Source organism: Polypterus senegalus, chromosome 13 (genome assembly GCF_016835505.1).
Source record: "Polypterus senegalus isolate Bchr_013 chromosome 13, ASM1683550v1, whole genome shotgun sequence".
Taxonomy (NCBI): Eukaryota; Metazoa; Chordata; class Cladistia; order Polypteriformes; family Polypteridae; genus Polypterus; species Polypterus senegalus.
The window spans coordinates 107,670,795-107,698,667 of record NC_053166.1 but is presented as its reverse complement, the minus strand read 5'-3'; the positions used below and the strand labels follow the sequence as shown (position 1 = coordinate 107,698,667).

Genomic DNA, 27,873 nt, shown 5'->3' with positions numbered 1-27,873 from the left:
GTAATTGTTTTGTCACTGTTATGAGTGTCGCTGTGATATATATATATATATATATATATATATATAGCAAAATACCAAGGCTAACCAGTGATGTCATGTGTTAAAGAAGTTATGAAAAAGAAAAGGAAACATTTTAAAAATAATGTAACATGATTGTCAAAGTAATTGTTTTGTGTATTTGGTGGCAGCGTCACAAAGTTATTTTCGTCTAGCTGCATCAGAAAATGTACCACGATGACTGACACGCCTCCTTTTTACTGTTTTCTCACAGCTTGGATTGCTGCTGTCATATATATATACACACACACACACATACAACATACATACTGTACATACATATATACACATACATATCTACATATCTATATACATATCTACATATACACATATCTATATATATCTATATCTATATATATATACACATATATCTATATCTATATATATACACATATATATACATACATATATACACATATATATACATACATACATACATACCTACCTATCTACATCATATATACACACACATACATACATACACACACACAAATTATATATATATGTGTATGTATGTATGTATTTATGTGTGTGTGTGTGTATATCTATATATACACATACATATACTTGTGTGTATGTTTGTATGTGTCTATATGTGTGTGTATAGGTTTGGTCACCGAGTGCAAGGGAAAAATAATAAATTATAGTCTATAAGTTATTAAACAGTAAAACATTAACGTTTAAGAAGTACAGGTACAATGAAATTACATTTTCTATGTGAACGCGTTCAAATTTGTGCCTCTGGTAATGTGCCTTACCGGCATTTAAAGAAAATTAGTTTCGTGTCCTCTGCAGTGTTAAGAGACAAAGGCTTTGGTTTGGGATAAAAGGAAAAAAGGTGTAAAGAAAGGAAAGTTGCCTTTTTCTTTTATATAGTACTAGCAGAATACCCGCACTTCGCAGCGGAGAAGTAGTGTGTTAAAGAAGTTATGAAAAAGAAAAGCTAACATTTTAAAAATAACGTAAGATGATTGTTAATGTAATTGTTTTGTCATTGATATGGGTGTTGTTGTCATATCTATATATATATATATATATATCTTTCTATACTAATAAAAGGCAAAGCCCTCACTCACTCACTCACTCACTGACTCATCACTAATTCTCCAACTTCCCGTATGGGCGGAAGGCTGAAATATATCTGTGTATATATATATATATATATATATATATATATATATATATCTGTGTATATATATATATATATATATATATATCTGTGTATATATCTGTGTATATATATATATATATATATATATATATAAATATATATATATAGCAAAATACCGCGATTGGCAGCGGAGAAGTAAAAAGAAAAGGAAACATTTTAATAATAACGTAACATGATTGACAATGTAATTGTTTTGTCATTGTCATGAGTGTTGCTGGTATATATATATATATATATATACACACACACACATATATATATATATATATATATATATATATATATATATATATATATACTGTATATACACATATATATACAAATCTACATATATATATCCACATATATATATATATATTAGGTGGGACTCATTAAAAAATTAATCCAATTAATTAGAGGCTGTGTAAGAATTAATCTTGATTAATCGTATGTAATCGTACACGAATTTGCCCCAAATCGCAAATGTTTTTTTTTTTTTTTTTTAATTTAAAAGGTTTTAGTGGGTGACAGAATCAAATAATAGACATGGACATGAATATTGTAAACTGAAGCTGTTTTAATTTCTGAAAAAAAGCCTTTAAACTGCATTTGAATTCAAAACAGAAACAAAAATATCATCCCTGGTTAAAATTGGGCAGACTTAAAAATAAAGTGGTAGTTTAAGTACTTTAAGTACATTTTCAGAATAGTATTGTCTTTAAATAATAATAACCAAAATTTCAACATAAAGTGCAGTTTTTCTTCTTAAAAAATAAGTCAGAAACATAAAAGGTAATTTGACCAACTTAATCTTTAAACTCTGAGTAACATTAGCCAAAATTATTTTGTACATTAGGCTAAAACAGTGTGATCATTGAACATTTTGTAATTAGATGTATTTAGAATTACTAACGGTCACGGAAGTCCAATGATCCCCAGTAAGAGCCACAAAGTCCGCTTCTGTAATGCATCTAATTTTGCTTGCTTTTCAGTGTGCACAAAACCATGCTTTTATCAAGGCTTCGCCGGGTAGTCGAAATGATCAGTCGTAGGAACGCGCTTTATTCCGACTCTAACATTTTTGTAGCTGTGATGTGTGCATCAGTGTAATGGATGTACCAGGAAATCATGCATTGACAAAAGTTCCCGCTTGCTTGGAATTGAAAGTGTGATTAAATGCGTTATTTTTAACGCGTTATGGAGTACATGCATCGAAGCTTCTCAGCTGTGCTTGTGCTAATAAAGGGAAACATTTTAAAAATAACGTAACATGATTCTGTTAACCTAATATTTTTCATACGCCCCAAAACCAAGGAGATGCTAAGGTAAAATGAATCGGTAGCGCGTACATACTCAGTGCATCCCTCTCGAATCGAACCTCAATGTCGGCATTAGAGGCTTAAGACTCTACAATTAGCCACAGCGTGTGGCTTGTCTATGCTAAAGTATGTATTGTAGATCGGGTATATATATACATTTATATATATATACCGCGTATCGCAGTGGAGAAGTAGAAGTTATGAAAAGAAAAGGGAACATTTTAAAAATAACGTAACATGATTGTCAATATACAGTAATTGTTTTGTGAGTGTTATTGAATGTTGCTGTCATCAAGGATTTGATTATCATTATTTCTTTCAATCAGGTCGATTTGTATGATGTGTTGTGTTCAAGTTACATTCCGTGTTTGTCAATCGCTGTAAAGATAAGAGGTTTCATTCATCGATTAGTTCTTTACTGCATCAATAAACAGCTCGTCTTCCTCTTTATCTGAGACGTGACAAACTGCATGCACGGTTTTTTTACACTGTCTTCCTTTAGCGGACATTCACTTTTTCCACCGTGTGCTTTGTTTCCGCAGTAGCTGCACTTATGAATATGATTGTATGTATCAGACGCTTCATATTTTTTTGCTGCCTTCTCAATTGTGTAATTCGGTTTTGTTCAGCACTCTTTGGAACTGTTGCTTTTGTCTGTGCACTGCGCCAGTTCACGGAGCCGCTTGGTGTTCTTGCATCGAAGGTTCCCAGCTGTGCTGGTGCCATCTCGTAATGTCAGCTAAGACCCGCACTTAAAAGTTTCTCTCGCAGTTTCAATGAGTTTGTGCCAAACACCACCCTGACCATCTCATCTTCCTCTGCATAAGCACAGTCCTTCACACGTGAATATTTACCGGCAGTGTTTGTATTGGATTGCCGCTGATGGACGGCCTTATATGGGCAGGCACTAAATTACAAACGCTAGTGGCAGCCTGTCTATGAACTTAATTTAATATAAACTTACGGTTCACGCCTGCTTTGTTTCCGAGTAGCTGTACTTATGAATATGCTTGTATGCATCATTTGCTTCATAATGTTTTTCTGCCTTCTCAATTGTGAAATGGCGCTTTGTGCTCATCGCAGTTTGGAGTTCTTCCTTGTTCTCTACGTACTTACGTAGGAGGCGTGATAATGTCACACGAAACTCCTCCCCCCACGGCCATCTCTAACTCAACTCCATTACATTATATGGAAAAATAGTTCCAGTTATGACCCTTACGCGTAGAATTTCGAAATGAAACCTGCCCAACTTTTGTAAGTAAGCTGTAAGGAATAAGCCTGCCAAATTTCAGCCTTCTACCTACACGGGAAGTTGGAGAATTAGTGATGAGTCAGTGAGTGAGTGAGTGAGTCAGTGAGTGAGTGAGTGAGGGCTTTGCCTTTTATTAGTATAGATAGAGAGATGTGTTCGCTGACGTTATGATCGCCTTTTGGGGACAGTCGCGGTGGGTCTTGTGTAGACTGGTGAGACGTCCCGCCATTAATCGGCTGTGATGGCACCGTCAGTCCTCCACTCATGTGCGTGTCTTCATAATCCGAGTTAAGGACCTCATAATCGTATACAGTACGTGCAAAAGAAAGTGTGAATAGCCTTAATATTATTTTGCCGTGGTGTAGAAAAGGGATCCCGTGTTTGCACTTGTCTCGGCTATAGCGCAGGGGGAGGATGAAAAAAATTTAAAGTGTTCACTTTGACTTAAGGCAGAAGCGCAGTCAGCGTCTCAAAGGCCGGCACAGCTATGCACGCGCGCTGGCTGCTCGACGTTTGCTGGGCAGGAGACCCCAGTTTTGCAGACACGCTCATGATATCAAAAGTCTCAGCGCTTTTGGAGGTCATTCATATATTATATATATAGCAAAATACACGCTACGCAGCGGAGAAGTAGTGTGTTAAAGAAGTAATGAAAAAGAAAAGGAAACATTTTAATAATAACGTAACATGATTGACATTGTCATGAGTGTTGCTGTCATATATATGCCTGCCTAAATAAGTCACCCTCGCTTTGCTCTTACTTTATTTACCGTTCATTTAATCATGGCTATTGGCGGAAAAATTATAAAATGGAAGGAGGATGGCTTTACCAAAACAATTATTGATGGCGAATCGATTATTCATAAAGCTTGAATTGGTGATCTGTTTTTCTGTGTTAACCTCATATTTTTTCATACTTCTTCTCAAACTAAGGTGGTGCGAGGGTAAAATGAATCGGGATGCGCTGATCAATGTAATCGGTGTACCAGGAAATCATGCATTGACAAAAGCTCCCTTTGCTTGTAATGCAAAGTGTGATTAAATGCATTATTTTTAACGTTATGGAGCACATGCATCGAAGCTTCTCAGCTGTGCTTGTGCTAAGAAAAGGAAAGATTTTAAAAATAACGTAACACGATTGTCAATGTGACCTTTTGTAAGTAGTGCCTGGAGGATTCAGTGTGTAGAAACTCTAGAGACAGCGTGTGTATTAACTTGTGGATTTTTCTGTGAGTATTTGGTGGCAGTCTGACGAAGTTGCTTCAGAAGACGGCGTTAGCCGCGGAGCTCAGCTCAGAGCGAAATAAGATGAATGGGAGGGGAGATGATGACGTGACTCCCCACCCGCCTTAACTGTCAATCCCCACAAACACAGTCTCGGAATTTGCATAAGCACACCCCTTCACCTACAATTTTAACTTAGTTACAAAGTGATCAAAGCTCTCGCTTATATCCTCGTCCTCTCATTAAACTTGTATCTCGATTACCTGTGGGCATGTGAAACGCCAGCGTTAGCCTGTCTATGAACTTAATTTAAAGTTTAGGTTTACACCTTGCTTTCTTTCCGAGGTAGCAGCACTCATGAATATGGTAGTATATGTCACTCGCTCGCTTCTTATTGTTTCGCTGCCTTCTCAATTATATAATGCATGTTTTCTTAAGCGCTTTTGGAGGTCTTCCTGGTTTTCTACGCACTGCGCTGACAGTCAGTTCACGTGATTACGTGGGAGGCGTGATGATGTCACACGAAACTCCGCCCCACGCCTTTCCAGCTCAACTCTATTACAGTTAATGGAGAAAAATACCTTCCAGTTATGACCATTAGGCGTAGAATTTCGAAATGAAACCTGCCCAACTTTTGTAAATAAGCTGTAAGGAATGAGCCTGCCAAATTTCAGCCTTCTACCTACACGAGAAGTTGGAGAATTAGTGATGAGTGAGTGAGTGAGTGAGTGCTTTGCCTTTTATTAGTATAGATATGTGTGTATATACATATACAATATATATATACATATACATATATATATATATATATACACACACATATATATATATATATATATATATATATATATATATATACATATATATATATATATATATATATATATATATATATATATATACATATACATATATATATATATATACATATATATATATATATACATATACATATATATATATATATATATATGTATATATATATATATATACATATACATATATATACATATACAAAATACCCGTGCTTTGCAGCGAGAAGTAGTGTGTTAAAGAAGCAATGAAAAAGAAAAATTTTGAAAATAACGTAACATGATTGTCAATGTAATTGTTTTGTCACTGTTGTGAGTGATGAGTGTTGTTGTCATATAAATATATATATATATATATATATTTACACACACACACATACAATATATATATATATACATATCTATACATATACACATATATACACACATATATATATCTACATATATACATATATATATACATATATATATACATATACATACATATCTACATATATACACACACAGCTATTTCGTATCAGTGCAATACGCTGCTTGTTAAAACGGATAACACCCGCTCTTACATGCAAGTCTGCGTGGATATTATGAACTATCGTATTTGTTCAAGTTCTATTTAAATTTTAAATAGAAGGAATTTTTATTTAGTCGACAGAAATATCTTTGGTAGGAATGGTAAAAACAGACAGGAATATTATTCCTGAATAAATCAACTCAAACCTTAAACAACTTATAATATTTTGCTCTCCATAAAAATATATCCTGTCTAAATTATACAAGTTAGAAATAAAGTAAACGTTAAAAGAACAAACATTCAAATTTCTTTACTCTTATGTAATTTTATATAAAAAATAAACTTAGATTTTAAATATCCCAAAAGATTTTGCTCTCCATAAAAATATATCCTGTCAAAATTATACAAATTCAAATATGAACATGCTGCATAACAAAACCTAGAAATATAAATAAAATGTGTTCCTTTCAGCAATAACAAATCAAATCATTCAGTTGTCTTTGCTCATATGTCATTTTAGAGCTGGACGCCTGGCATCTTTTTTTGGCCACAGGTTCGTTTCTGTTTGGTGTGAGGTTCTGTGTTGTGGAGATTCTCAGGATGGATTGCAGGTGCTCATCAGTGAGGCGACTCCTGTGTGCTGTTTTGTTAGTCTTTATCACTGAGAAGAGCTTCTCACACAGATATGTGCTACCAAACATGCACAAGGTTCGAGCCGCATGTAGACGGACTTTTTTTGTTCTTCAAAGTCACCAAAGCGCCGTGCAAACTCAGTGCGCTCAGTTTATCAGCAAAGTGCGTATTTGGGAACACCGTAGTGACGACTTGGTTTAACATTACTTGGTAATAGGGAAAGTGGGGCAAGTGGTTGTGTCTCCCATAAAAGCAGCCTCAATTGAAATCACTTTGTGATTGTGCACGGGTAAAAAACGTCTTATTTAATTCTTCTGCTTTCTGTATCTTCTGCATTGCATTCAGGTCTTTCAGGTTACCCTGATGTTTTGTTTTATAGTGCCGTCTTAGATTAAATTCTGTAATTACAGCCACATTAGCTCCACAAATGAGACACACGGGTTCAGTAAACATATACTCAGCCTCCCATCGGTTTTAAAGGCTCTATTTTCAGAATCAACTTTTCTCTTCAGCATCGTGTGAGCTAGCCGCAATAACTTGCAGCATCTTAAGGTAGACTTGATTAACGCGGTAACTGTTCGGCAAGGCAGCTGAAGCGCTGCATTATGGGATCTGTAGTTTATTGTGTTACCAGCGCTTCATATACCCGGGCTTTAATAACAATAATACAGTATATAAAATGATCTTGCGGGCCGGATATAATTACACGCGGGCGGATGTGGCCATGCCCTTGAGTTTGACACATATGGACTAAATAGAACTTGAAAAGATATATTTTTCAAATGTGATCGCGCAATTCAGATAGAGTTGACGCCAAGACTACAGCCTGCATGCCTCAATGAGTCATCCTCCCCTCGCTCTTACTTTTTTACCGTTCATCTAATGAATACACTGAGTATGGCTTTACCAAAACAATCACTGATGGCGAATAAAGTATCCATTATTCGAGTATGTAGATCGGGTTATATATATATATACATATTTATATACCCGCGTATCGCAGCGGAGAAGTAGTGTGTTAAAAAAGCTAGAAAAAGAAAAGGGAACATTTTAAAAATAACGTAACATGACTGTCAATATGTCCTGCGGTGGGTTGGCACCCTGCCCAGGATTGGTTCCTGCCTTGTGCCCTGTGTTGGCTGGGCTTGGCTCCAGCAGACCCCCGTGACCCTGTATTCGGATTCAGCGGGTTAGAAAATGGATGGATGGATGGACTGTCAATATACAGTATTTGTTTTGTGAGTGTTACTGAGTGTTGCTGTCATCAAGGATTTGATTATCATTATTTCTTTCAATCAGGTTCGTATTTGTAGGATGTGTTGTGTTCAAGTTACATTCCGTGTTTGTCAATCGTTGTAAAGATAACAGGTTTCATTCATCGATTCGCTTCTTCCTGCATCAATAAACAGCTCGTCTTCTTCTTTATCTGAGACCTGACACACTGCATGCACGGGTTTTTTTACACTGGCTTCCTTTAGCGGGACATTGACTTTTTCCAACGTGTGCTTTGTTTCCGCAGTAGTTGGATTTATGAATATGCTTGTATGTATGAGACGCTTCATATTTTTTGCTGCCTTTTCAATTGTGTAATTCGGTTTTTGTTCAGCACTCTTTGGAACTGTTGCTTTTTATCTGTGCACTGCGTCAGTTCACGTGAGCCGCTTGGTGTACATGCATCAAAGGTTCCCAGCTGTGCTGGTGCCATCTCGTGCTATGTCCATGGCTGTATTTAATGTTACCTTAGTCCTGGCACTTAAAACTTTCTCTCACAGTTTCGCTGAGTTTGTGTCAAACACCACCCTGACCATCTCATCTTCCTCTCCATAAGCACAGTCCTTCACCCGTGAATATTTACCCGTGGCAGTTTGCTATTGGATTGCCGCTGATGGACGGCCTTATATGGGCAGGCACTAAATTACAAACGCCAGCGGCAGCCTGTCTATGAACTTAATTTAAAGTGTAGGTTTACATCGTGCTTTGTTTCCGAAGTAGCAGAACTCATGAATATGGTTGTATTTGTCACTTTCGCTCGCTTCTTATTGTTTCGCTGCCTTCTCAATTATATAATGCATGTTTTCTTGAGCGCTTTTGAGGTCTTCCTGGTTTTCTATGTACTGCGTGATTACGTGGGAGGCGTGATGATGTCACACGAAACTCCGCCCCACGGTGTTGAAGCTCATCTCCATTACAGTAAATGGAGAAAAACTGCTTCCAGTTATGACCATTATGCGTAGAATTTCGATATAAAACCTGCCCAACTTTTGTAAGGAAGCTGTAAGGAATGAACCTGCCAAATTTCAGCCTTCCACCCACACGGGAAGTTGGAGAATTAGTGATGAGTCAGTGAGTGAGTGAGTCAGTGAGTGAGGGCTTTGCCTTTTATTAGTATAGATATATACATACATATATACATATATATATATACATACATATACATATACATATATACATATACATATATATACATATATACATATACATATACATATATATACATACATATATATACATACATATACATATACACATACATATATATATATATATATATACATACACATACATATATATATATATACATATACACATACATATATATATATATATATATATACATATACATATATATATATATATACATACATACATACTGTATATATATATATATATATATATATATATATATATATATATATATATATATATATTGCCACTCATAAAGGTAATTCATCAATATTCATAAATGGAATGAAGCCTTCAACCAAAATACAATGAGAAGCTGTAAAGCTAGTTTTAGAACAAACTGAAACTGGACCATTAGTTGAATCTAGTGATAACAATATGAATTGGTTACCAGACATTGACACAGATAATGGAACTGATGCAAAAGAAACTGTACGAAAAGACTACCATTATATACTTGGTGAATTTGTGGGCTGAAGGTTCATTGTGTTGTGAGTGGATGCATGGCAAAAAAAGCAAAATGATTGCAATCAAGTAGACATTGGCTCCCTAAGCACTATTCATAATACAACAACTTTCATTCATATAAGGTGGAAATGTGGAAATTACTAAGCTTTACACAGTAGTCTATAATAACAGAGAGGGTGTATCAACTGTCTGAATCAGGCACTGACTTCGAAACACTCATGCTCAAGTAAAAAAAAAAAAAAAATTTATTTGAAAAGTGCTTACACTGTGCCGACAGCAACATCAGGCTATGTGTAGTGATTGTCTCAAAACATGTCAAATGAAAGATGTGTCCTAAATCTTTATAAGCAAAGCAGTGGACACTAGACATAGATTTTCTACTGTATTTATGTTGAAGTTTTGATATTTACATGTTTTTGTCACACGTAATAGCATTTTTTTCTTGTTGAAAAAAAATCAAAGAGGCTACCTAAACAGTTCTTCTCAATTAACAGTCAATCAGTATTCCCTACAATATGTGTGATTTTGACCAATTTCAATTAGGCAGTTGTATATTTTCAAAATCAGCTGTGCGTCACTCAAAAAATTACTACTGAAACACATTATCACAAATAAATTCCATCCATTCATTCATTAACCTGCTCATCTAGTTTAAGGGGCAGGTGGAGTCAGGGACTATCCTAGCAACCCTAGAGAGTGTGCCAATTAGTTGCAGGGCACACTCACACCATATGCTCATAATGGGCCAAATTAAAGTCATACATTAACTGTAGTGTCTGGAGAACATTCCATGCAGAAATAAATTCCTTGCAGGCAGTGGCCAGGCATGGATGTAAACCCAGAAATGGAATTGGGAAGCAGCAGTTCTTAACCAGTTACATTTCATACTGAACACTGGCTTATGCAACAACAATAATCTGTGAAATACCCCAATCAGCCACAACATTATAACCACGTGCATAGCATTGTATGGGTCCCCTATATGCTGTCAAAACAGCTCTGACCCATTGAGGGATGGACTCCACAACACCTATGAAGGTGTCCTGTGGTATCTGGCACAAAAACATTAGCAGCAGATTCTTTAAGTACTGAAAGCGGAGAGGTTGGGCCTCCATAAATCATACTTGGTTTTCTAGCACATCCCATAGATGCTTGATCAGATTCAGATCGAGGGAATTTGGAGGCCAAGACAACACCTTTCATTATCCTGCTGAATGAGGGTATGTCAAGGTATCATCCACATGAATGCCAGGAACCAAGCATCACATTGCTTCCACCGGCTTGCCTTCTTTCCATATTGCATCCTACTGTCATCTCTTCCCCAGGTAAACAACACATCCCCCTTTCTCACATATTTAAAAAAAAAGGTTCATAAGAGCAGGCCACCTTTTTCATTGCTCCATGGTTCAGTTCTAATGCTCAAAGGCCCATGTTAGGCACTTTTGATGACAGACAGGAATCATCATTGGCACTCTGCAGTTATGCAGCAAGCGATCATGCACTGTGTGTTCCAATACTTTTCTCTAATGGCCACTTTTGGTAGGTATTAGCCACTGCATACTAGGAACACCTCATAAGACCTATCATTTTCGAGATGCTCTGACCAAGTTGTCTAGCCCTTGTCAAAGTCTCTCACATGCTAACGCCTACCCATTTTTCCTGCATACAATACATCACTTTCAAGAACTGACTGTTCATTTACTGCCTAATGTATCCCACACCTTGGCAGGTGTCACTGTAATAAGATAATCAATGTTATTCACTTCATCGGTCAGTGGTTTTAATGTTATGGCTGATCGGTATGTATCAGCAAATGGTTTTTAGGTCATAATGTACACTGCTTTTTTCAGTCTTTCCTGTTTTGTCTGCTTTGAGCATATAAGCTACAATTATAATATACTGCTATTGCATAAATACTCTACTTACATGCTGAATAGCTTTGCACACACCAGAATACTGTATCAATAAAATGTAGGTATAATTTAGTTTCAGCATGGCAGAAAGTAGCAGAAACAGATTCTCACCTTTTCACATTGAAATATAAACATTAAAATGTGATGAATCCCATTAAAAACAAAAGACAATGCAACTCAAAGCTAAAATCCAAAAATCCCAACATCAATATTCTAAAGATTCTAAAAATGTACTAAAAAACCATTTGATTCTGAACAATTTTGTTGATGATATATTAAGTTTGCATGCCTCAACTTATCTGTATCACTAAAATCCAAATTAAGCTATAGGTTGCCATTTTTTAAGCATATATTTCTTAGACTATTTGCTCTTAACGGTAATGTTAGAGAATGTTTTGTATCTGTGGCACATATTTAAAATTCTCTAGTTGTAAATTATGATAATATAAATTCCTTTTCAAGGCCAAAACTGTAGCACCATCCTGTGCTAACCTTAAATGAGGTCGGGGAAGCCACTAAACAAAAATGCCTTTCAGATAAGCTGATGAATGCCAGCTGAATGCAGATACAGTGTACAAATTGGCATGTGTATGAACAGCAGCCTAGAGAAGGAGATTTTAAAAATAGTTGTACAGATTTCCAATTCTGTTCTTTTATTGTTTTTGCACTGTTTGTGTAAACGACACAATTTAACAGTTACCCTTCTTTTACGATACAATCTTAAGGTCTGCGTTTGGCTTTTCTGTCTTAATTTTCTGCATATGAGATGAGTCAGTTACACAGGGAGTTAACACAACAAGATGTCAGGTGGTAATGACTTACAATCTGATTTATAGCATCTTTAGTAACAGGTACTAGGGGCTTCCAAGTAGACTCTTTTGCAGCATGTCTGTTCAAACTAAATTTTCCTGCCATTTTCAGACAGGAGCTTTTCTTTTTTCTAGGATACACCTCACATTTGACCTCTTTTAAAAACTGTATTATAAGAGACACCCAAAGCCCAAGGATATTTACACCTTCAAACACTTTCCTTTTTTGAGTGTTAGATTAACAGTTTTATTAAAAAGCCTTGCTAGTTGAGTCTGTACTAACAAACATTCAATAAATACATCAATTGAAATTGTTTTAGCCAGTTTTCTTTAGTCACTATACCCAAGGTAGAAAAGTTAACTGATAATTTGTTAATCTAAATACTGAGATTTAGAAGCCCAAGTGACCTTGCAAATTATTTTTTGATTAAAAGTGAACTTTCAACAAAAGGTTTGCAACTAAAGTCATACACTGGAGTCAGATTCAGGACTATACATTCAGTAAGCATTGTGTTATTTATTGTGTTTCTTAACTGAAATCTACTTCATCTGAGCTGCAGAATTGACCCTCACCCGCATTGACTGCAATACGATGGAAGGCCTGGCCATGACACTTACATCTTTCAGTGCTAGAAGCTGCGATGTCTTGGTGTGGTGGGGCAAGCCTGTTCCCATCTTGCCCGATCTGGGTCACCTCGCCTTTCTTGAGAAGCTCACTGCCGTCTTCTGACACCACCCACTTAATAATGGTGCCCGGTGCTCTCAAAGTACTGTGCTTGGAGAACTCCTTGGCACGAAGCCGAGACATGCTGGAAAGATGACTTCTGCTTAGAACACAAAAGAAGGGGGTTCATAATGTAAACATTAAGGGGTGGGGGGAAGAAATCTGAAAAAGGACATCATGAATATTTTCATAAATAAATTGCTACCCTTCTCTCATAGCCTTGTCTGTCTTCATTATTTACTGGGTAAAAACTGAAAAATCAAAATGTAACTAAAGAATTTTGATGTACTAACATTTCTGTATATTTCTATTTCTAAACTATACTTTCTAATAAATATTAGCATGAAGACTGCATCTCTACAGATATAAGAAATCATAAAATGAATTCCTTCAGTAGTGCCAAACCTTAAATAGTGCTAAATGACAAAAAGGAATATGTGCCAAAAATTGAAATAGTATGTTTGGCACAATCTTGATGTGGAAAGGAGCACAGTTCATAATTAAGTAAGGAGGGCTAAAATCCTAATAGCCAGGACACTAAAATTCAGCATGTCCAAAAAAACAAAAAACAAAAGCACATACACATGCATACATACACATACTGTACACACACACACACACACATACTGTACACACACACACACACATACTTATGTACTCCTATCTTGCCTTCTTTATTTAAGGCAACGCAGACAAACAGGGCATAACATAATTGTCATATTTCAGTTTACAATTGGACCATAGGCATGTTAAAGAACATGCAGCCATACCACATGCATTTCAGAACAGGTCATCTGCCTGAAGCTAAGCATGTTCAGGCCCGGCCAATACTTGGAGTCCAACCAGAATAAGCTTGGGTTACTGCTGGAAAAGGTGTTAGTGACGACAGCTGGGGGCATTTCCTGTAAAAATGGTACTGTCTTTCAGATAACATGAAAACTGTGGTTCTGACTCTTTGTGAACTTAAAAGATCCCTGGCCATCTTTAAAAAGAGTAGGGTGATTCCCAATGTCCCGGCTAAGTTGTCCACAACAGCCTGGTCTTTATAACCCCTTAATCATCCTCAGTCCCTTATTGGCTGACTGTCTCTCTAACCCCTTCACCACTTAACAAATAAGGTGTTGTGAGCGTATTGGCACAAAATGACCGTTGTCACATCTTCCAGGTGGATACTGCACATGTGTTGAACCATGGGGTCTTAAGCAAAGAATGTTTCAGCAATCGTGCATTAAAATCCAGCACTGTCTCCGCATAATAGTACTCTGCTTAAGAGTTAGGCAAAGTGTAATTTAAAAACATGTTTTCTTGCTAAGCAGGGAAAGCTAAGCATTCATCAATTAACCTATAAAATCCCTGCCCAGAACAATCAATTTAGTCTTTCAATCAATCAGTTTGCTTCAATTTAAATGCTTAAATATTTTAGTAGATTTCAGTCTAACAGTGAGTTATGTACTTTATGAAACCAGTGTTAAGTCCTTTAAGGATGAAACCAGGAAGCACTTCTTCAAGCAACATGCCCTGGTAATCCAGAACATGGGTGTTTCTGGGGGCAGGGGAGATGAACCTTGAAAAGTAATATTTTTTTTTGAGTCACAGCTGTACTATCGCATATTAACATCATATACCAGTACAATAACATAAATTGTGTGTAATATTAAGTTTTAATATAAACTAAATTTCACATAAATTAAGTTTCACTCTAGTACTATTAATATTTCAACGACAGAAAACGTTTTTCATTTTGTGTTAAAATAAGTGCTTTTTTATTTTTTAAATAAATTAGAAAATGCACGGTTGACATTATGGTTTTAAAATTTAGAGCATTTCTAATTTTTACTTCAAAGTGACATACTTGTTTATTAAACATTTTGACAGTGGTAAATGCAACATGTGATAGAGGTTTGTTCAGATCGCTGCAACATGGTTTGTGTAGGCAACACATTCATGCCACAGTTACGTTTGTGCAACTCAGTGACCGAATCAAAAGTTTGAGCTTACTACTGAGGATCTGTTTTGCCAGGAGAAGTGTCTGTATCACAGGTCAAAGAGGAAAATACTGTATACAGAATATCCACAATGAATTGACCAATCTTCCTCAATCTAAATTTGAAACAGTAAACTAATCCATAATTGAAGTTATACAGAATGTTTCTCTATTTGTTTTAAGGATAAGTGACATGCAAGAGAGAGATTCTTAGAGTAGGATGATCACATTTTTTATTATTATCATATTTACAATACCTATTGACTTAAAAAAAAAACAATTTTGAGGAAAAAGTACATTTAATCACAGATTTATTTAGTACCATAGTACATTCATTGGAGGGGCCAGGCACTCCCAGTCACCCCTTAAACTGTGCCCATAATCTAGAATAAGATACTTTATTTTAAAGTATCTGTATGAGATGTTGGGATAACTCACCTAATCAAACAAGTTTGATGAACTGAAAGGTCTCCTTTCATTTTCCAAATGTTTTAAGTTCTTAAGCATGCACACACACACAATGAAAATAAGATTAAAAAAAAAAAAGATACTAACCAAGACTTTGCAAAATATTCGCAGATGTGTGCAGCAGACCAAGATTTGATTAGATGGTCCTAACAAATAACTAAATGCAATTAAAAAGATTATCCTTTAATTTAATTAAAAGACTATTCTTTTCCAAAGGACATTTATGTAATTCACTAATAAGCATGCAGTTATGCAAACTGATATTAACTTGAACATCTATATATATAATTCACTAAGGCAAGACACCCATGGAAAGCTCACGCCGGAAGGGGCGTGGATTCACTAAGCCGCCGACAAGTAAGACACCTATGGCGCACGCAGGAAGGAGCCACGCCGGAGGTGAATCGCCATATGCAACGTGTAAAACGGTTTGTGAGGGGTATCCCATGGGATCCTTAAAACAATCCTTTACAACTGAGGTTTAAACACAATGAAGTAAGCAGTCTTTAAAAAACGAGTTTTCGGTTACGACGCACAACCGCGTGCACCATAGCAAACTGTTTTACACGCTACATACAGCAATTCGCATCTGCGACAAACATGCATCTTCTTAGATGCTCCTGCAGGAACACGGAAAGTCTACGTGAGTCACAGGTGCATCTGGACTGTGCAAAGACGACAACGACTCAAGTGACGAGTTGGAGGTGGGCACATGAGCGATGGCGGTCCGCCAGTTTTCAGTTGCAGACGATTGTGTGTTGGTTCGTTCCGTGCATTGTTACAATGTTGCTTTTCTTGCCGATTTATTACATTACCGATTTTTCAAATGTTACATTTTCCCCCTGTGCTTAAAAATCATTAAAAACCTGGCCTGATTATGCGGCGTATGGTACGCCGTGGGTTGGCTAGTACCTAATATTTTCCATATACTCAAGGGTAAATCCAACTTCTAAATATGATATAGGAAATGTAATAAAGAATTATTAGTTATACAAATGCATTTGGTAAGCCACTATTTAATTTGTACGAATATTCATTTCCTAATGTTCAAAAACTGTATAAAAAAAAAAATGAATTGAATGGCGACATACGTAAAATATGTCTCTCTATCCTACAAAATACCTAACAATAAAACATGTATTATTGATCAATGTACTAATTTGGCATGGGTGTTTAAAGAGCACAGTTTTCTTCAAAAATTAGACAACTGTATATTTTAATGCAATGTTGGTCTGCTTCAACACAGATATATAATGTAAAGCTAGAATCTATAACGAACAAACTGTAGAATAAATGATTGTCTGCTGTAGTCTCTGCGTTCACTGCTGTGTTTTACTTAAGTGCAGTACTTAATTGAGAACCTCACCTGATACATCCCTTCTCACTCACACACTTTTTCTTACTGAGCTGATGCAAGTATCTTTGATGCTGCTGCTTTCCTGTGTGTGTATGGTATGTGAACTCACTGCTGACACTTGTATACACCTTTAAAAGGAAATTAAAGCATGGGTATCTGACTTTCAGTAAACACAGTGAGTGATTAAAATTTTTTATAGCAAACTCATCAACTGCAATTTGCATAAATAAGCTGTAAGCTTCACAATTTTACATTTATTTATACGGACATCAACCAGACACCACAATAAAAATTCCTTCACTATTTGAAAAACAACAAAATGCTCAGGCATTTATTTTGCTGAACCAATTAGAGACCAGACCAATTATAGAGATTTAGTCTCTTGTAATATTATGTTTAAAGAAGAAAACTAAATAATATAAAATATAAATAATAAAGTGCCTTGCTAAATATTTGGACGCTTCAAAAATTTCAAACACTGCTGGATTACATGTTATAAATCTTACTTACATATAGTGTGCCAAATCTTAATTTTATTGCAAATGTGCATACTTCAGAAGAAAATTGAAAAGACAGAATTAGTTATGTGCCTTCAGATTTCTTGAAATGAAAATCGTAAGGAAGCTGCTTAGAAAAGAGTTCAGCTTCCTGGATATTGGTTCTGTTAACTTTACTTATTTTACATTTGAAAGGATATGACCTGAAACTGGGGGAATATACTATATAACTATACTATTGGCCTCTGCACCACTGAAGTCACAGTTGCATTTTCAAGACAAAACACAAGTGTCTTTAATTTTGCAAAAGCACACAAAACAATATCTAAGTATTCTTATAGTAAATGTCAGATGTAGCATTACTGTACACTGTACAACAGAGCATGGCCTAGAAAAGAATACTGCACTTAAATATAGACATATGTGAGGAAGTGACAAAGATGTCAATAGTTACCTTGGAAGACCTGGGGAGTTCAGGGGCTGAAATGAAACTAAAGGCTCTCTGTCAGCTTCATTAAGAGGTACACACAACACATGCGTCAATGGCAGGTTGGCAAGAAAGAAACCATTACTCAAAAAGAATCATTCCAAAGTACACATTTTTTACACAAGGTTTTCTGGTCAGATGAGAACAAGATGGGGTTTTATAGCTAAAATTCAAAGTGCGAAGCATAGCACAAATGAAGCAATGCCTAACCACTGAAAAACACCACTCCAACTGAGAGCATTCTGGAGGCAAAATCAGTCTGCAGGGATGCTTCTTATCACCTAAAGCTTGTAAACTTGTTACAGCTGAAGGGAATTTGTGTAGAACACTATACAAAAATACTGCAAGGATCATTGTTTATACCTATTAAACAAAGCCTTTGAAGCTTGGGAGAAGGTCCATCTTTCAACAGAACAATAACCCCAATACTGGATCAAGTTTAAAGAGGTTTACAAAAAAAACACACATTCTGGATTGGACCAGCTGAAGTCCAATCATCCACCCTTGCTATAATTCTAGTAAAGCTTTGAATATTGCAGCACATTAGACCTGTGTCAGAAACATGAATGAGTTGAGAGCAATCCTGACAAGAGGAATGGGAAAATAGGCAAATTTGGTAGACATCGATTCCAAAAGACTTAAAAGATATTACTGTTGCAAAAGGTGTCTCAGTCAAATATTAAACTTGCTTTTTGACCTTGTTTTAGAGATGTGCTGAAAACCAACAAAGTTAGCCATTAAAGGTTTTCTTCTTGAGCATGCATATTAACAATAAAATGTAACACAAAACTTCCACTTTTATACAGTTTGAAACATTTTGCAAGGCACGGTGTGTAAATATATTTTATATTTTTTAAACATAGCATGTGTGACTCATACATTAAGATTCAACAAAAGTAGAAAATAATTAGTCTGGCCAACTTATTGGCCACACTACTTTCACTAGAAGTTAAACTAATACTTAAATTACGTTTCAACTTTGATTTTTTTGCATATCACTTTCTGTCATTATACACCATCGCCATTTAATCAGAAATGTTCCCAGAGTGACACAGCTGGGTACCATAGACTTTCTTTGAAGACAAGGATGCTAGGCTTAACATATGAATTTCTTGTTGCAGACAAGGCATTATTAGAACTAATGGTGGGAAGTGTTAACATTTGTGTTGTATTTTAAATTAAAGTAATTAATAGTGCTGCAGATAGATTTGAATCCTGGCTCAAAAATTTACCTTCTCTTTAAATAAACATCAGGTGTATCACCCAGAATTGTTCCCCTGTTGCAAGATGCTGCAGTTTTGAAGCACAAGACAACAAGTTTTCAAAAATGTTTGCATTATTTAAAACTAAACAGAACTACTTGAACAGGTATCAATTCCAGTATGCCATGAATTGTACTCTTTTCTGCGTTAGAATTAACAGAGAGTTGCAGTATTTTTTCAAATACCTATTAAGGACAGTTAAAAAAATAGAGGGTCATTGCTTGCTGACTCTTCTCTTAAAAAAATTCTAGCATATATACCATGTTAAAGCCTAAAGACCAAAAGCATTAACTCTAGGTGAATAGCTTTAAGGAATCATAAAAGCTTGTTGAGGAGTAGGGAAAAAAATAATCCTACCTAAACATTGTGCAGCGATTGAAAGCAACACTGATGACAGGTCTTACAGGAGGTCTTTTATGACATTAAACATGCTGTAAATGAGAGAACGCAAAAAGGTGTCAATGAATGCACTCCAATGCGGACGAAAACCTCAAACAACTCAAAAATTAAATATAATGCAAATCCTTTTTCTACATTAATAAAAGAGTAAGATTACAATAAAACAATTGAACAGCAGTGCTAGAATTTAACACATTTTTTTCTTGCCTAGAGGACTAATTGGGTAAATAATAAATTAACCCTGTACTAGTACTTACAAAAAAACAAAGGTATCAATATGAAGAAAAAAAAAAACAATTTTGTGGTTAGCATCTCAAACATGTCTTTGGAATTTACAAATGTATATATTAGAATTAACAAAGTAGGTCTTTAATAAAATCTGGACACATTTATTTAATTAAATCAACTTTATAATGTTAATATCACAAAGGCACGCATAGATCCAAGACATTCACTTTTACCGTCTTGTGTTAATTCCTATTTTGAAGGTGCCAGTTCCTATTTTTGATATCTGTGGTTATATTTTGACTATTTAATAGGCGGATTAGAGATATCCAAAATATAATCACAGATATCCCTTAAATGAAAGCTACATAGAAATCAATGGGGGAAGTCTATCATTTTCCACTTATCAATATGGAATTGCAGATATCTCCAAATAACATTTGACAACGTGTAATTGTAGATATACAAAATGATAACTAATGCAATATATTACATGTGAAACCATCCTGCTCAAATACAGGTATCTTCTATATCTTAAGCCCTGCAAATATTTTGCGATAGGACTAACCACTGACCAATACTGTCATGTCTTGGAATTGTGAACTGGTCTTCTGCTTGTTGTCTTTAATTTCTAACTTCTTTCCTTAACACTCTCTCTTCTGATGTTGTGCTTGGGCACCACTGCTATGTTAGAATTAAAATCTTACTAGAAGGTACCTGATCCTCTTGCTGGCAATTTCTTCAGATCATATTTTTGCAAAATGAGCTCTCTGTATCATGACATAATGGGTCTCCTAGATGCAATAGCAAGAAATTGATGTCTACCATTTAGCTGGGGAGAAGATGTGTGACCAGTGACAGAAAGATCTCAGTTTCCTTGTTGACTATCAGAACTTTTATGTATTTATTTATAGACATTTTCACCCAGGCACAGTAAGACTTTACCCTTAATCTTAACACCATCCCCACAAGGCTTGGTTATAGTTGGAGTATTATGGGGCTTCTGTTTTATTAGATTAGATTGGATAAACTTTATTAATACCATGTCGAAATTCAGATTTTGCCCATGTTCCTTTCAAGGTAAGCTGTGATTGTTTCATTTTTCTTATAAATGTTTAACCTAATGAAAATTGATAGAAAAAACTGATAGAAGAAAGCAATAATAAGGGTTTATCAGTTGTATGTGTGCTAGTTGAACTGGAAGGGAAAAAAAGTGTCATTCCAAAGAGACCTGGCATTTTGTTATGAGTCAGACAGACAGGAAAGTAAACTTACAGTTTTGAAATAGCCTAAACTTGTTGAAAAACACCTGTGCCAACTGCAATGACATGAATTTCTGAAATTCAACTATAGCACATATACCATAACATTCATTAGCAGTATCTCTAATTCATATTCTGACTAGTCAATACTTATAGATATCTGCAATATATTTTTGACTATGCAACAACACATTTCACATATCTTAAATTTGAATCTGTATTACTCAAAACGTTTTTTATATATTTTATCATCAGAATATAAATTATGACTAGTCAAAGGAAGAAAATAAATGTTAAAACAGCATGAAATTCAAACATCCTTTGTGTGGCCTCAAACAAAAGTCAGAAATAGTTAAAGAGCAATCATACATAAACGAGGAAACACTTCAGGGTGATCTAACCTGTGGGCACTAAAAGAGGGAGATCCTGCAATCAAAGTTTAATTAAAAAATGCAAACAAACTCAAATTAGATTAGACTGGCTGTCCTGTAAATAAGAATCAAACTGTACAGTTAAAGATTTTTCACTTGTCTGTTGCTTAATAACTTTATTTGCTTTGAAAAGGCTAGAAGAAAAGAAAAAAAAAAAAGACACTCAATCTCCCAAAACTAGATTACAATGTTGTGGTCACAGTGTAGAATCCTTTAAAGAAAATTCTGCAGCTCCTAGTAAAATGAAAGCTTCTAAAGAAGAGGATTAGTTAAGGGCTAACAAGTGAACCTGCAGACAACAAGAAATACATGAACTTCTGGCTGCAACATCTCAGCAGCTGATATATATTTATTTATTAAGAACCATACTATTATATTAAAACCAAGACAGCCTGTACAAGCAAAAGCAAACCAAACTTTGCCCTTTGTCTTGTACACTTCTATTGGTACCTACCTACCTACCTACCTACCTACTTTATTTTAAATATTAGCACTGCCAAAATTACTGGTCTGTAAGGAAATCCTATAGCCTCTAACAAGCAGTCTGGACTGGCTTGAACTGTTTTCTTGTTTGTTGCAGACTAAAAATATATAGCAGGACTATAGAAGTGAGAACCCAAAAATATATCTTTGTGTTCCTTTAATTGTATGAATTTAACCTCATATCAATGTCATTTAATACTTTCACTTAGACATTACCACAAGACACCCAAACAGCACAAATCTAACTATAAGCAGGCATTATTTAACCAAGACAAAAAGATGAAAAACTTTAATCCATGGTATGCAGCTTATACCTAACATGCACTATGAAAAGTACACTAAGAAATGTATTAAAACTTCCAAAATGTTTCAATAAACTTTATTCTTGCCATGTGCCCTTCTTAAAAGGAATACTTTTTGACTGCTCCTAGCTTGGAGGCATCAGCTTTAATAAATCATCTAGCCCAGGATAATGTGCGATTTAATTGTATGGCAAACTGTCACAAATGGGGTCAATTCAGAGTCACCAAGCACCATAAGCAGCACATCTTTGGGTTGACAGAGAAAAACTAAAGTAGATGGAAGTAAACCCACAGGAATGCAGAGGGAACTTGCAGACTCTAAGACACTGGCTGGGCTAGGATGCAAACATTGGAATTGCTAAAAACAGGAACAAGTTGACAATACCTATGCAAATTATTACAGTAAACTATAAATTGCAAATAACCCCTTTGACTCTCCTTTGTGTTGTGCTGCACTTCCACTGATCGATCATGCCTTCACCCAACATCACCTTGCAAAAGTGCACAATACTCCTTTTTATATTACAGTAGATAGATGCAGCACACAGCAATGTCAGGTAATTATCATTAATTGCATGTCATTTTCTCTGCTAGTTTGGCTTCAGTCTATTTGGAGGTTTCACTTGCTCTGAGCCAGCAGGTGGCACTGATGTGCAAAATGCAGTACACTGGTAAAACAAACCCAGTGTGACCTCCAGGGTCAATATTTTGCTTTCCAAAGTAGTCTATTTTGTCTTTACAGTCATAGAGAGCAACTATGCAAAATTTTCTCAGACAGACATTTTATATATTTATATTATTATTAAACATAAGAACATGTTTATCATCCAAGAAAGGCTTTAATTAGCAAATCTTTATATTTATAATGAAGTCAATCAATCAATCAGGATGCCTTACAAGAAAAACAGAACATTTCTACTGAGGAAAATAAGTACTGGAACATACAGAAGCCTTCTCAACTAACACCAAAGCAAAACTGGCATTATAGACTTTTTCCGTGGCTTATCTAAAAAGTTAGCATGTTTTTCTTTTTTTTTTTTTCAAAAGCCAGTCATCGCATGGTTTTATAAAATGAAGGTTGCATGTTCAAAGAATTCTTAAAATGAAAATATTTATGCAAACAAAACTAAAAATGATGTTAATCAGTTACTGCATCACATCCATATTTTAAAATATGCTGCCCAAAGAAATCAGCCTAATCATAAATTCACACCTTTCTGAAAGTTGCACAGATTTTGTTTGCTTCATTTTCACAAGCCTTTCGGTTTTCTGCTTAAGAACATGTTATGTGCAAATGTTAATATGGTGAATATGTTAAATAATTTGTTAGAGACCATTTCAAGATTATGGGCTCTGAAGAAGTCAGTTGTGGCAGTTATCAGATTGCATGCTAAAAAATTGATTCCTAAATATCCAACTGTGTCTGCATGTTGTGTTTTATTGAACACTTTAACAGTTAATTAATCCCTGTCATAGTATTTTACTTCATGGAGTTGTATACTTCAGTTTTCCTTCAACTGCCAAGTCACATATTTTTGGCTAGTTTGGCTTGGTCTGGTATGGACAAGTGTGTATTTGTGTGTACTCATGCATGTATTTGTACATGCATGTGTCTTGTGATGACCTAGCAATTCTCCAGAGGTGATTCCAGAATAATGCCTGATGCTGTCAGGATAGGCTATAGCCCCTTAAAACCATAAAATATCTGTAAAATTAATGAATGGATGAACAGAAAACAGAATAACGCCAAGTACATTTGGAGTTCTACAAGCAGATGTAGAGCTTGGTATGAAAGGCCTATAATTCAAACAGATTAGTAGGTGATTCATGAAGTTAAAAATTTGTTGTGTAATTACTTTTATATTTGAGCCCATGCTTTACTTCAAAATCATTCAAAATGCACAATATGGTTCTACAGTAAAGGCAATGCTGGTTGAAGTGTGTAAGTAAATTAAGAATCCTACACTGTTCATTGGCCTGGTAAATGTGGAATAAAATAAAACTGAAAGACAGATAAAGACAAATACATGTATAAAACCACCAGTTTGAGACAACTGCACTGTTAAAGCAGACATATTAAAGTGCTTGAAATAAAAGAATTTTAAGTAAGCCTACAACACTCATTATGAGACACACAGTAAACAAGTAAATCTACAAGCTTGTTTTCCAGTCCATTCCCTTAATCGACAGGCCACACTGTCAAAGAGAGTCAATCCCTAAATTATAAATGAACACATCTATCAAATCACAATCCATCCTATTTTTATAAAAATAAAAAAAAATAAAAGGAGGACAACCAACACAGTCTTCCCTTCCCATTTCATCTCTCAGTAACTACGTTCTCCTGCAGATTAAGCCCTTATTCACCATTCCATACAGTCAGCTTCTGGGACATATCCAATAAAGAGGACAATAACCTTGAACTTGACATGTTCAACTCCCAAAATGGCAGGATTATACATCTATTATTTTGAATTGCAGAACAAACTTTAGCTGCTCTACCATTTTGCATGAATGTTGGATAGCCTTTTTGTAACTCAGTGTACATAAGAATTCTGTATATCCCATTTGACCTGCAAAATACCTTGTGACACCAGACACTGTTGCTTCCTTCTTATAAAATGTCCAGAAACACATAATGTTGTTACGGACTGGAGTATACACAGAGTTGCTGCAATTCCTTGGAGAGATTCAATTTATCATAATGAAGGCATACTGGAGCAAGTAGTGCAAACACTGTTCAAAAAAACGGAATAATGAATATGTCCAAATGCCAATCAAACTGGTAATCTGAACCATTTAAATATTCAGGAAGATATGGCATTGCATTTATACACAAATATTGAAATATAGGCACATTCATCTGTTCCAACAGTGAAGGATTAAGTCTGGTGAACTTCTGAAGGATAGGCATTCAAAAATAAATAAATAAAATTATTGTCCATTTCAATCCAAGAAAAACCAAGGACAGCCGTACAAGCTCGAGCAGTGAAATAGCTCAGACAACACTCCACAGATCTTAAACAAAAGAAAAAAGAGAGAACTCTAAAATCATTTTAGTACAAGTATGCTTGACACTATACTTTTTGCCACCACAAAACTCTTTAATCTTAATTCTGGATGTTACCTGTCAACTTTGTGCTGTGTAGTTTGCCTTAACAGTTCATGATTTCAGGCAGGAAGACAATTACAGTAGATTTGGAAATCCTAATCCCATGTACATTATTCCAGCACAAAAAAAATCTAAATAAAAAGTATTTACCATGCAGTGTGTGCAAAAATGTGATCACATGTACAAATAACTTTCACGTTATGATGCTCTGTCAGCAGCTCTGCGGTACACTGTGACATTTAAGGTGAACATTGTACATAAGCACTTCATGCATACAGCTGTTCAAGAATGAGATATTCTATACAAGAAGTTTAAATGACTTACCTGACAGTTAAAGAAGGAAGCTGGTAGTAGGATCTTAACCAAGGGCCACCTGCTGTCAAAAGTATGACACTTCAACTATAATCAAGTCTATAACCCAATTATGAAATGCTAGAATGAAAATTATGTTAACCAGCTTTCTGATGATTTCATTCACAATTTCCTTGTGACAGGCCACTCCACACACTGTGCCTGAATGACAGCTCTGAGGCTAGTCCATTCCAAATCAGCAAACTCCTACGCTACAAAAATGTATATTGTTGGGTGTCCCTATAAACGTTTTCTAGATGAGAGTTCCTTGCAGCACTTTAACTACCATATGCTGCATAAGGAGATGACTGTAAATGTAATCTGCAATGAGGCACAGACTTGATTTCCAAGCAACAACAAAAACTATATAATGAAAGACACTATATAAAACGCACAGCTAATAAAAAGTGTTTGATGAAAGTGACAGAAACAATTTCCTTCAATAATATCAACAACCTAAGGCACAAATGAAACATCTTAAGCAAGATGATACACAAGTAAGTAATTGTGTGGTCAAATGCTCATTCAAGCAATTTGCAACGCAGACTGACCCTCCTATTTGCAGACTCCCCTTTGTGCTGAAACGGGCGGCTGCATGACTAGTAATAAGAAAAAAAAGGAGACAGACTGACCGTCCACTAAATACGGAAAGATTTCATCACGTTGGTCATGGTATAGCAGTGACTAGCACGAGATCTGTGTTATCGAATGAAACGAAATTTACTTTAGCTGGACAGTCGGGTCCACACCCCGCAGGGTCTCAATGGCGCCGGAGGGAGGGAGGGATGTGGCCAGTGCAGAGTGGCACACTATAGCGTACTGCTCAGCTCTACCCTGCTGGAAAGGCCGAGATGATCGACCCATGCAGAATATCCACTGCGGCCGGGGGGCGTCAGGGGAAAGGGGCGGGGGTACTTCGTGATCACATGGGGGGTGCTCGGGGTTTTGCGCGCAGGGGAAAATCACGCAGGCAGGTCGGCCTTGCCAGTAAAAGCCGTACGAAGGGGAAACAATGGGTGAAAATTCTCAGCGGCGCGATGCCGGCCGTGCGTGTAAATGGAGGCCGTTCAGCATCTCCTCCTAACACCGGGGCCCTGGCCAGTGTGCGGCTTCACTGCCATACTCGTTTGCTTTGACACGGATATGTCCGATTTGGCGTTTTGGCCCAAACCTACATGTGCAAACCCGTCCCAAACCCCACTTACCCAAGCTGCCCCCGTCTCTACTGACGGCCAGCGCTCCTGCTTCACGCAATCGACCCGGCTCCTTTAAGCCCCCCTTCCTTACTCCTCCATCACGCTTCTTCTCTTTTCCCACTGCCAATATGATGTTCAAGATCGAAACCCGCTACGTCAGAGAAATCAAACCGATCGACACTATATTCATACACAGTAAGACACACTAACGAGCTTAACCCGGCGGAGAATCCGTCGCGACGCGCTCCCGCCTCTAGGGAAGACTGGCGAACAACGGGACCAATCACACCGTCTAAATTCATCTCTCCCTTACCTGATATCATGGCCTTGTCTCAGTGCTTTTACCCGCTTACAACTGGGGAAAAAATCATTAAATTTCTGCCAACGAACTCCTTGTCCTCTGCTGCGCAGGCGCTATACCTTGTAGGTAAAGGGACCATCCATGAGTCTATGGTACATCCGCGGAGACCAGACATGAAAGAAACCCAGCTATTCTAAACTCCTAGGCAAGATGGCCACCGTGTCTCAATGGCAACTTTTTTTTGTACCATAGAAACGATGGCCATGTTTCCTGAGGGCCATATGTACCTTAAGCATAGTATTAGTTAAGAGTACATATGCCGCAATTGAAATGCCAGTAGACACGGACATGTATTTATCATTAGCTGGAGCTAGCTAGTCCGCTCATTAGGATTAAAAATATATCAACGTATTAGCTTTTT

The 27,873-nt window shown here is 36.2% G+C and overlaps 1 protein-coding gene across 12 annotated transcripts in view; it reads right to left on the bottom strand.

Annotated features, from left to right (window-relative positions):
• Positions 1-27,588, bottom strand: part of LOC120543262 (zinc finger protein 25-like) — a 72,958-nt gene extending 45,370 nt beyond the window's left edge. The window contains exons 1-4 of one of the 12 annotated variants that reach the window (XM_039776262.1): positions 27,465-27,588; positions 19,748-19,821; positions 17,154-17,272; positions 13,230-13,435 (exon numbers count right to left, since the gene is read on the bottom strand). In XM_039776262.1, the coding sequence (XP_039632196.1) occupies positions 13,230-13,419 (190 nt within the window). In that variant the 5' untranslated portion in view covers positions 13,420-13,435; positions 17,154-17,272; positions 19,748-19,821; positions 27,465-27,588. Of the gene's footprint in view, positions 1-13,229; positions 13,439-17,153; positions 17,273-19,747; positions 19,822-25,928; positions 26,822-27,160; positions 27,408-27,464 lie in introns of those variants that run through there. The other 11 variants (XM_039776258.1, XM_039776257.1, XM_039776255.1 and 8 more) reach the window with 11 other exon arrangements.
• Between the last annotated feature and the right edge of the window lie 285 nt (positions 27,589-27,873).